Below are 11,727 nucleotides of genomic sequence, written 5' to 3'. Positions count from 1 at the left end.
TTTTTTGGTATACACAGTGAGTGAAGAAAATATTTTATTTTTTAGGGTTTCATAAATAAAATAATAAATTAAAAAAATAAAATTAGGTAGGTGGGTTTGTGGGCCAACCCGACTCACCACGGGTTCAACCCGCATGAGCCGGGTCTAAATGAGCCGGGTTGAAATCTGACCCACATATAAGTGGGTTGTATTTTTAAAACCCAACCCGGCCCGAACCCGTGACGCGCCGGGTTGGCTCATGGGTTGTGACCCATTTTGACGACTCTAATATTTATATAATCAGTTAGATTTATCAAATATCACCAAATGCTTAAATGTGGAAAACTGTAAGTTTTAACCGATCATATTATATAGATAATCGATTAAAACTCGTGTCTTTGCTTACACTTGATTGTTGAAGTGCAGTAATGCGTTTTCAGCTATAAAAGTTTTCAGATTTGCTTAAGTGTAACACTTAACTGATTGCACTGTTTTCTTAATCTGTTAAATTTTGTTCACACTAAAAATTGTTTTCTTGTTAAGTCTTAACTAATATAACGGTCATATTTTGAATTGTTTTGACTTACATTGATTGTGAAATCGGTTACATTAATCGTGTAATCTGTTAAATGTGTTTTGATGTAATTCTGGTATAGCAATGAAAATTTCTTAACTGATTACATTAATTTTGTAATTGATTAAGGTGCGTTAAACTTGAGATAAGAAACTGTAGGGGTGTTAATTCTCCAAGAATCAAGAAGCACTTAGTTTGAAAGATTAAAAGGATTCTTGAAGAAATTGTTGTGTGCTTACATTGGTTGATCATTATCTGCACTTTGAGGTGTTCTGAACCAAGATCAGTGTTGTTTTTGCAATTTGTGGATTGTGGTTTCCCTGTTGTCAGTGGCCATGAAGAGAACATGAGGTTCTGGTTTCTTTGAGGGGTGTCTCAAAGAGTTTCTACAGAAAGAGGATTGTTCTTTCTGTGTTATTATTTTCTATATTATATTTGGAGTTAGAGAGGAGATTGCATTGATAGAGTGTCTCTGTAATTCTTGTTGTATAACTCAATCTATATAGTGAAGTGACTTTTAGTCTTATGTTGATTGAAAGGAAACTGGATGTAGGCATTGAGACTGAACCAGTATAAAAACTTGGTGTTTGCATTTCTATCCCTTATCTCTTTTATTGCTTTACATTCTTTATTTTCTTGCATTTCAAGAAAGTGGTAAAGATTTTCCAAAGGTTTAGAAAAGAATAATTTTTTGAATACAAACCAATTCACTCCCCTCTTAGTTGGGAAATAAGGTCTTTTCATTTCTACATAATATAATTGGAATGATCATGTTATCGGAGTAAATATAATAATGTCATCTCATAGCAAAATTTTAATACAAAAAAGTTAAAATATGTTTTTGATCCTTGAAGAATTAGGTAAAACTAGAAATGGTCTATGGTCAAAATTTTTACATTATTTAATCCTTGTGATTTCAAAAACATTTGTTTTAGTTTCTATTTTTTAACCACGTTAAAGTTTGTCTTACTTAAGAAACTACGTTCGAATTCAGTAAGAGATTTTGACCTATGTGCTAACATGTGTATTACACTTGTTCTTTTTTTCTTCAATCAAATACTTTTTTTTTAAAATATCACCACCGCCTAAAAAGTTGTGTTTATGTGGTTTTGGGAAAACAATCACCCGTGTTGACCTCTTTGCCTCACCCTTGGAAAAACCAATAATGAAAAGTAGATATCTCAAGGATGTGTTTTAATCAATTAAAATTCAAATAATAATTATATGACCATTAAAGTACCTTATTTCCTAATGACCAAAACTTAATTCTTACATTTGTACAACATGACATAAGAACAAAATATATTAGATTGCAACAACAACACATTGGACATGTGGGGCTTAACATACACTCAAGTCTACAATACTTAACAATAATTAAATCAAGAGGTTGTGTATTCCAATGATTGCACAATACAATCATGTGGATGAGTTTGCCGGAAAAGAACTTTTAAATCTGAGCCTTTAAAGAATTTCATCATTAACATGTCAAGCAGCTTGGTTGAGTTTATTGATAAAAGGGTTGAAGGTTTATTTAGCTAGAAAAATAAGTTTGCTTATGGACAACAAGTCAGCTATTGATTTTTCTAAGCACCCAACCTCTCATAGCAAGAGTAAACACATTGAAACAAAGTTTCATTATATTTGGGAACATGTTAGAAATGGAAACTTGGAAACTACATATTGTAGATTGAAAGTTCAACTTGCAAATGTGCTAACAAAGGTTTTGAAGTGTGATCATTTTAAAAATTTGAGAAAACAAATTGGTGTTTCCAAGTTAAACAACTTTGGAGAACAAGTTTAATGAAATTGCTGATAGCTGAGCTCGACGAACTCAACTCGTCAAGACTAGCTAGGTAAGCCCGACTCAGTAGCTCGGCATGGGGGTCTGTCTCGACAGCTTGGCACGAGAGCTCATCCCGACAGCTTAGTGTGGCAACTCAATTTGTCAAGCCCTACTCGATAGCCCGATTTATCAAGCCCATCTCGGCAACCCAGTTTTGATAAAATGGTATAAGGTTGATTTCACTAGAAAAATAGAGTTGCTTATGGATAATAAGTCAGCTATTGTTCTTGCTAAGCACCTAATCTCATATCAAGAGAGTAAACACATTAAAACAAAGTTTCATTATATTTAGGAACATGTCAGAAATGGAAACTTGGAAATTGCAGATTGTGGATCGAAAGTTCAACTTGCAAATATGCTAACAAAGGCTTTAAAGTGTGATCATTTTAGAAATTTGAGGAAACAAATTGGTGTTACCCAGTTAAAAAACTTTAGAGAACAAGTTAAATCAACGTGTTCACTAAGTTCGATGAACTCAACTCGTCAAGACCAACTAGGTAAGCCCAACTCGTAGCTCGTCTCAATAGCTTAGCACGGGAGTCCGTCTCAATAGCTTAGCACAAGGGCTCATCTCGACAGCTTGACGTCGCAACCCAATTTGTTAAGCCCTACTTGACAACCCAGTTTGTCAAACCCAGCTCGACAACTTGGCTTGAGAGCTCGGCATGGGAGCTCAATATAGGAGCTCAGCATGGCATCTCGGCATAAGAGCCCATCTCGACAACTTGGCACAACAACCATCTCCAGAACTCGACATGACAATTTGATTTTGTAGAAATTACTTTGTTTGATTTGGTTTTTGACTTAAAGAGATGTGTTAGTACTTCAGTTGTAACCCAGTACAATTATGCCCATTAAAATATTGTGATATCCTATAAAAGCATGTAAATTTTTGTTCCATACACATATTATGTTACATACCATTGTCTGTTGATATTCTATCTCTTATTTTTTTTCTTTTTCTCTATCACTCTTATATTTTTCAAATTTGAGACATAACACAACTTTAATTATTAACAAAATTGAATGTTAAATTATAATTTCTCTTCCCATTATAACGAAAGAAAAAAACATATAAAAAAATGTTTTAAATGTATTAAAAAGTTTACTTATATACAAAGGAACCTATTATCATATTACAATGTTTTGATAATAAAAAAATAAAAATAAAAATCATTTTCATTAACATCCTGTAGTTGGTATCTTTGATACATTTATTTGAAAGGAAGTGTAAGAATATAGATTTTTTTTTCTATTTTATAGTTTTTTTTTATGCTCAATCATTATGATGTTTTTCTTAAAATATTTATATAAATTTCATTTTTTATTAAATGAATTTTTAAATCTAATTCAACTTTGGAAAAAATATTTATATTGTATAAATTTATATATTATAATATGACTTTATTTATAATTAATATAAGATGTCACATACATTCTCTTATACTAAAATCTATGCATATCGGAGTTTCACATTGAATATTTATGAATGGTTGTAGAATAACATATATAATAGGTGATATGTTAACTCTATTAATCTAATAGGGATAAATTTTATTAGGTTTTATGTCTAACTTAATATTATAATTATAAAATGATACTTATGCTCATAGTATAATTTTTTATCTTTATTTTTTTTGTTAAAGTTTTTTAAAATCATATATCCAAAAATATATTTTTGAATTTGTTGGTTCTAGAAATTTTTTATTATTGTCTTAGCAGTGCTTTACCAATTAAATGATTTAAAACAGTTTTTTTTTTCATATTATATAATGAATTAGACAATTCAAAATATCTCTAAATTATACAATTTAAACTTATTTTTCAAATTATATTTAGATTATATAATTAAAACTGTACTCTAGATTCTCTAATTCATAACTATATTTTATATTACACTATTCAAAATCATATTATTGACTGGATAGTTCAAAACTTTACTTCAAATAAGTAGTTCTAAACATAATTTTGAATTAAATAAATAAGGGTGTAATGACAAAAATAAATTAGTCATTTATTATATTACAGGTGGTAAAAGAAAATATGAGGGGCGCAGGAAGAAAACACAGAGAATAGTTTGTCAGGCTAGTCTCGAAACACAGTCCTAAGCAAAAACGAAAGCCCCAAAACAGAACACAAACAGAATCCAAGGGTTTTAGGAAGAAGTCTTCCCTTCTGAAGTGATTCATTCCACTTCTATGCTATGAAGTTCCTTCAATCTCTCCTTGGTATGTTCTTCTTCTTCTTCTTCTCTGCGTTCCACTACTTCTTTATTTTTAACGTACAAACTATTTTTCACATTCTCAGCTTCTCTTTCTTTTCGCTTTCCATAGCTCAATCACGTTATGCTGCACAACTATTTTTTTTTTCACAGTCTCAGTTTCTCTTTATTTTTCTCTTTGCGTAGTTCAATCACATTATGCTGCGCGTGTCGGGTCACTGAATCGGGTTTCTGGACTTCGATTCTTTGCCGTTTCCACTGAAGTTTCCGCTGAAGAGTATGGCAAGAGAAACTATGCAAACAACCTTTCCGAGTACAACACTGTTTTGGGCTCTCTCACTTCAAACAGAAGGTTTTGTCTCCGTTTTTTAAAAAATAAAATAAAATATAGGTTAATTAATTATTCTGAGTATCCCATTTTTTATAATTTTGCCAAGGTTGAATTTTTGCATGTGGGGTTTCTTTCGTAGGAATTTCTTGCTGAGAGATGTGTTTGAAGATATGATGCTTGATGGGGTGAAACCTTCCCGTGACACTTTCCATTCCCTTGTTGTGGGAACTATGAAAGGAGCTAGGATGCAAGATGCTTTCTTCTTCGTGGAACAAATGAAAACTATGGGTTTGCTTCCTGATGTATGTACAGTCTTTTTATTATTATTCATAACTTTGCTTGAATAGTTTTCCATTTTAGGTGTGATGAGGTGTTGGAGTGGAGCTATTGATATTGAATGTAATACTTGAATTTATATGCTGAGAAAGGGGTGCTTAACAAATTTAGGTTGATCATCACCTGCAGAAACTGATATCATTGCTTGAAATTCAATTTGGTACTACTGACATATAATGGGATCTGAAGTTGAGATATTGGGCTAGTTCTGTTGCTTTCGCCGTGTTTATTAACAAGGGGAAGAGATGAGAATGTGGAATGATTATTATTGAAAGTGTTGTAGTTCGATATCTTTAGTTTGCTGTGTAAACTCTTATTTTCTGGGTCTCTTTTTGTAATAACTTTTAGAATATGGATAATCTTGAGTGATAACAGAAGGTTTGAGGTTCTTTTATTCTTTATAATCCTTTCAAGTTTCCTTGCTATTCAGAAGACACTTTTGTTATTTTTATATACATTTTTGCATGAAAAGGTTGTTGGAAGCTGTCATGTGTGCCCCATAATGATTTTGTCTAGTAGTTTGTATCAGCAGATGCCATTAGGCCAGGCCACAAAACATTTTGATGTGTAATTTGTATATCCTCTATGTAGGTCTATGACAGTTGTTTCTTGTTGTAGGTTAATTTGTACAACTTTCTGATTTCGACTTGTGGAAAATGCAAGAACTCTAATAAAGCTATTCAGGTACTTATCACTATTGCTTGTAGTCAAGGATTTGAAGTATTACTATTTTTGTTTATCGCTTCCTTCTCTTTAAATATATGATTTATTTGTTTTTGTATGAAATGGAGATTTTGGAGGAAATGAAACGCATGGAAGTAAAGCCTAATGTACGAACCTACATCTGCTTGCTAAATGCTTGTGCTGCCGATGGACGCATAGACATAGTGTATGTTGCAATCTACTTCTTGCACTATCTAATACTTTACTATGAATTACTTCTTCCCTTAATTCCTGCTCTCTATAATTCCATTGTCTGTTTTTTACAATGCTTTTTTGCTCTCATTCAATGTCCAAGGATTGTTGCTTTATTTTAAACAGTGTGTTATGAAATTCTACTCTTAATGGCCTAACACGTAAAACCTGGTTTTCTACAAGATAAATTGTTTCTTGTCTTTTGTGTAAGGTAGGACTTTTCAATCTTCTAGTTGTCTGTTTCTTAGTACAAATTGTATTTCAGCATCATCAACTCGTCACTTAGATATATTATATTTTTTTGGAATATTTAAATTATATTTATTGAAATGTATTGATCCAGGTATGCAATTGTCCGTGATATGATAGCTGCTGGTCTGGGATTGAACAAGTTCTGCTATGCTGGGCTTATAGTTGCACACAAGAATAAGACACCTCTTGTTGATGATTTTTCTGCAAAAGTAGTTATCATACCTATGTTTTTATTTGGAATCATATATGCTGTATTTGTCCAGTGATGTTTAAAACTTTTATTCTGTGGAAAAAGGTTATTGAGTTTGTGGAGAAGTCAAAGACGTGGTCTTCAGTTGAAACCAACAGTGCCAATGCTGAGAATGTGATGATGGGTGTTACAGATGAAGAATTATACAACCTACCAACAGCAGATTATATTCATAGGCGTGGAGGGTTTTTGAATCCACCATTTACAGCATATCACACTGCATTTCATGCTGCTGCAGACCTAAAAAATGTTGAGGTATTAAGTGTCATGTCATGCATGTTGTTAAATAATTCTTTTTACCATGCTTTTGCTTTATTATTCCAATTCCATTTGTTTGTGTGTGGAATGAAATCATTCGACCATATGACTTCGAGATGTTGGATTTAGTTATCAGCTTAAGTCCTGTAGAAATTGGTTGCATGTGATATTTGAATATGGACATAAGTTGGTGTCCAATCCAGATCAGGATCCATTTTCTCGGTTAATATTTTCTTACTGTATATTTCTTTTAAATAATATTTACACCCTTCATTTTCATTGACTTACCTAGTTACTACCACCAAATGAAATTCGTATTATGTTATTTTCTGCTAAACAAATGTGCATATTAATCTTCCTTTTTTACGGACCCTTTTAAAAGTTCTATTGTTGTTAAATAGAGATTAGATGTATATAGTTATATGATTTAAGGTAAAGAATAGATTATGTTTTCTCATTGCGACGTTGGACACCCGTTAGTTGAGTTAGAATATTGCCACAAGAAATTTGTCAGCCTTATATTGTTTATAGTTTCATTTCCTATGAAGGCTTTATGAAGTTGTTTGCATGCACAAATTGTATTTATTTAGATAATGTGTTGTATGACATCAACATTTAAATTTCATTATTACTTTATGTTCTTTAGAGATTTATATTCCTATACTTAAAAAAAGTGGAATTTCTGGATGGCTGTTAAAGGAAGTTTTCTGCCAATTTAGTTAATGATGGGTTTGTATCACATCCGAATATCATATTTGAATTATTGTTTTTTGTGATAGTAACCTGCCCCTACCACCCTCTATTATAAAACTTGGAAAAGGAAATTCCAATGGATTGCAGGTTTGTGTATATTTCAAAACAGGTCATTTTGATGTGTTTGTCAAAACAAGTAGAGTCCATCTTTAAAATAAAGGCTTCGGAAATTTTCAATAATTGAATTTGATCACCTTCTTTCTTCACTTTTATATTTTTGCACCATTATTTCTGCACTCGTTATGATATGTGGTGCCATCACTTATGTTAGGATTATTGGCGGCAAGAAACCCTGAACCCACACAGATAAGCACTTCAACACACACATACACAACACACAGTACTCACCAAAGAACCAAACTGTCTTATTATTCTTGTAACAAAGACTTATGTTCGTAAGAAACCAAGGGAGCAATCCTCCCTTCACACAGGATGTAATATTCCTGTCACTACAACAATATAACCCAAAACTGTCCTCCTAAGACATACCTCCCCCCTATATAACCAACCCTGCACACCTAACAACCAACCGTCTAACCAACTAACAACCCCCTTAACCCTATGTCCTGTTTTTTATCTCCTTTTTCCTAACATAAACTCTCAAGATCCTATCAACTTATGAATTCTTTCTCTCTGTGCACCCGAACTGCTTGTTTGACATTTTTTGTTTTTATTTCCTATTCCAAATTGATTTTATTTTCCAAGTTGCTATTTTCTTTTTCTTTTTTGTTTTTAATTTATCTTTTAATATATGCATGTTTGCTCTAATTGTGGCAGTTGACGAACACACTATTGGACATGCTGAACAAGGAGGGAAAACATCCTGATGTCTTTATTATGATGCAAGTAATCAGGTAATCAATTAAGGATCCTCTTTTTTCTAATGCCCCTAATTGAGGGAAAGGAAATCAAATTACAAAAAGAAAATATTGATTCTGAGAAAGTTATAGAATAGGCATTTTCCTCGAGTAGCTAGCTCCTTTCCTTGTTACACTTTCTGGAAAGTACCTACTAGTATGAAAAATGAATGGTATTTTCCATTTGTGCATTTGACCCTTTAAATCAAAGGGAAGTTAGAAGTCCTGGGAAGGTGGTTATATATATGTGGTTAACATGTAAATAATTTCTTTAATTCCATTGCTTCTTTTGAAGGATGTCTTTGGTTAGATAAAATGTTTCCATTGCAATATCATTATCATTTAGCTCGCTCAAACCTAATAATAGTCTTGATGGATATATATCTATATATAGATCTTGGGCAATGTGTATGTTTAGTTGTTTATGTTAATGACATATTGATCATAAGCAACGATGCTATTAAATTTTCATAATTGAAAATATACTTGTTCAACCAATTTCAAACCAAAGATCTTGGTTGACTAAAATATTTTCGTGGTATTGAGGAGTCTCAATCAAAGGAAGGCTTTGTGATCTCAAAGAAAATAAGGAAGGCAAACACTTAACTACTGGTTATTCATTAGTGGAGATGTTATTTCTTAGAAGAGCAAAAAACAAAGTGGCGTTGCTTGATCGAGTGTATAAGCATAATTCCAAGCTATGGCTTTTCCTAAGTGTGAACTTGTGTGCATCAAAAGACTTCAAAGGTTAAAATTTATGAATTCCAGCACATGAAGTTATATTATGATAGACAACCAATTGCATTACTTCTAGTCTAGTGTTTCATGAAAGAACTAAACATATTGAGATTGATTATCATTTTATTCAAGAGAAGTTGTTATCCAAGATGATTGGTATTGAATTTATCAATTCTATATTTTGTCTAAATCATTGAGAAGACTTTTAATTCAGTTTATATGTTCCAAGTTTGGTACATAAAATTTATATGTTTGAGCTTGAAGGAAAGTGTTCAATAATGATTTTCTTTTGTTGTATAACTTTTATAAAGCTGTTTTTGTTATACCTAGTATGTCATAGGCATTAGCCCTTATTTATGATTTCTCAGCATTGTATTATTAATTACACAGTAATTATATGTATATGTGTGTGTTTGTGTGTGTGTGTGTGTGTGTGTGTGTGTGTGTGTGTGTGTGTGTATATGTATGTATATATATACATATATATATGTGTGTATCAGTGGAGTGTAACACTATTTTTCAATCCAAAACTTCAACTAACTTTTTTTCTCTGGAAGGGTCCTTTTCTTATTTGTACTGGTATCTGTTCTCCTGATGCATTATTAAAGAAGTCAGTTTATCTCTGTTTACCATTATTATGCAGGTGCTATTGTCATGCAGGAGAAATTGACCTTGCTCTTCAAACGTTTGAGAACCACATAAACGAGGGAAGGGTTATTGCTGCAGAACTTTTTGTGGTGAGTTTGGTCAAAATATCTAGGATTTTCAATGCCAAGTATTATTGTAGCTCAAAGCTTATTATTCTTGTTCAAAGGATCTTGAGGATGATGTAAGTAGTATGGATAAACACCCTTCTGGCAGTGGTGTGACTCATACAAGTATGCCTGAACTTAAAAAGTGCCAATTTTCCAGTCATGCATCTGATGCATGATGGTATATGTAGTTGAAAATTTGTTTCACCCTTCTCTAGTTGAACACTGCTGCGTAATGATTATTTTTAAAACAATTTGCATAAAAGGCATATTGAGCTATCGTGACTGCAGACTCTTGCAGAAGGGGCAATGACTGGGTACACTGAGAAAGGAATGCAAATTGCTCAAGATATTCTGGTACGTCATCTTAGCTTTGCCGTCAACTTTGTCACTGTGATTTATCTGATCTGGTTAAGGATTTAAAATTATTATTTTATAAATGTAGGTAAGGATGAACGAAAGAAATTTTTTTGTGAATACCAGAATGGGAAGTGAGCTCCTGCTTATAGCTGCAGGAGAGAAGGTATTGAAACTTTATCTCGTTACTAGCTTGATACACAGTTTTATTTGTTCTCTGGAATTTATGATATGTATTTTTTTCTTATTTCTAATGGTAGACCGGGGGATATACCACTGCCAACTACATATGGGACATGATGAAAGTTCGGAAAATTAACCCTTTATTTCCTGCAGTAGAAGCATATTACAAAGGCTTAAAAGTGAGTTATTTCCTTCTGTAGACCATCACGTTCTTCTATGTTCTTTGAAATAATTTCTCTTGATAGTTTGTATATTCATCTTAGTGGTAAAAAGCCATGAATCATACAGCAAAGGTTGCAATTTGTCTTATCTAGATTGGGTATATTAATTAGTATGAGCTGTGATCCGCTGTCATTAACAACAGGCCCTTTTTCATTGCCATTCAATCTTTCTTTTGTCACATTGTCAAGAGTTCAACACTCCTCTAGTATATAGTACTGGGAGTGATTCATCATTTTGCATACAAAGGAGAACACTGAGTTTTCATTTCTATGTTTTCTTAATGATTTCCTATTCAGATATTCCTTGAAATACTTGTATTGCATTTTTTGAAGAAATAAGGATATGAAAAATGTCAGGATATGGAGCTCTTAGTTTTTTGTTGAGTTCACTTTTTTTAGTTGTTTTCTAATGGTCACACATCTTATAATCAAGCTATATCTTCCCATTGAACGTACCCATGATGCTCACTATTTTGTTTATGGAATTGCAGGATCGAGAGATTCCTGAAGATGATCCAAGACTTCTTATGGTTTCTAAAGCATATAACAGAATGAATACGAGAACCGGGAACAGATCAATTTAAAGTCATACTACTTAAGTCACCAGAATTATTTGTTTGATTCATGTATGACATGGTACGTAAGTCCCAAGTTTAACTAAACTATTGTATTTTAGGAGATTATGTAGAGAACTTTTTACCATTTTCCAACATCTGATAGATCAAGGTTTTCTGTTTTGAAATAATTATTTCTCTGTAATACACGAGGTACCATTGATGTTAAGTTATTTCAATGTCAATGTCAATGTCATTGCAGACTCTAAATTTGGCCATAAATTGTAATTTACATTGATAATTGTTTGCTTGAGAAGGAAGAAAATCTCACTCCTTAGTGGGAAAGAGTG

The 11,727-nt window shown here is 32.4% G+C and overlaps 1 protein-coding gene across 1 annotated transcript; it reads left to right on the top strand.

Annotated features, from left to right (window-relative positions):
• The first annotated feature begins 4,493 nt into the window (after positions 1–4,493).
• LOC106759042 (pentatricopeptide repeat-containing protein At4g35850, mitochondrial) lies at positions 4,494–11,659 on the top strand. Its single transcript, XM_014642089.2, has 13 exons — positions 4,494–4,627; positions 4,807–4,972; positions 5,091–5,253; positions 5,906–5,971; positions 6,079–6,176; positions 6,546–6,663; positions 6,750–6,959; positions 8,493–8,569; positions 9,954–10,047; positions 10,354–10,419; positions 10,508–10,585; positions 10,680–10,781; positions 11,315–11,659. Exons 1-13 carry the CDS (start codon positions 4,603–4,605, stop codon positions 11,405–11,407), a joined length of 1,356 nt encoding a protein of 451 aa, XP_014497575.1. The 5' UTR covers positions 4,494–4,602; the 3' UTR covers positions 11,408–11,659.
• The last annotated feature ends 68 nt before the right edge of the window (positions 11,660–11,727 follow it).

The sequence above is a fragment of the Vigna radiata genome, chromosome 1 (assembly GCF_000741045.1).
Source record: "Vigna radiata var. radiata cultivar VC1973A chromosome 1, Vradiata_ver6, whole genome shotgun sequence".
In the NCBI taxonomy this organism is placed as follows: domain Eukaryota; kingdom Viridiplantae; phylum Streptophyta; class Magnoliopsida; order Fabales; family Fabaceae; genus Vigna; species Vigna radiata.
This window is presented reverse-complemented; position numbering and strand designations above follow the sequence as displayed.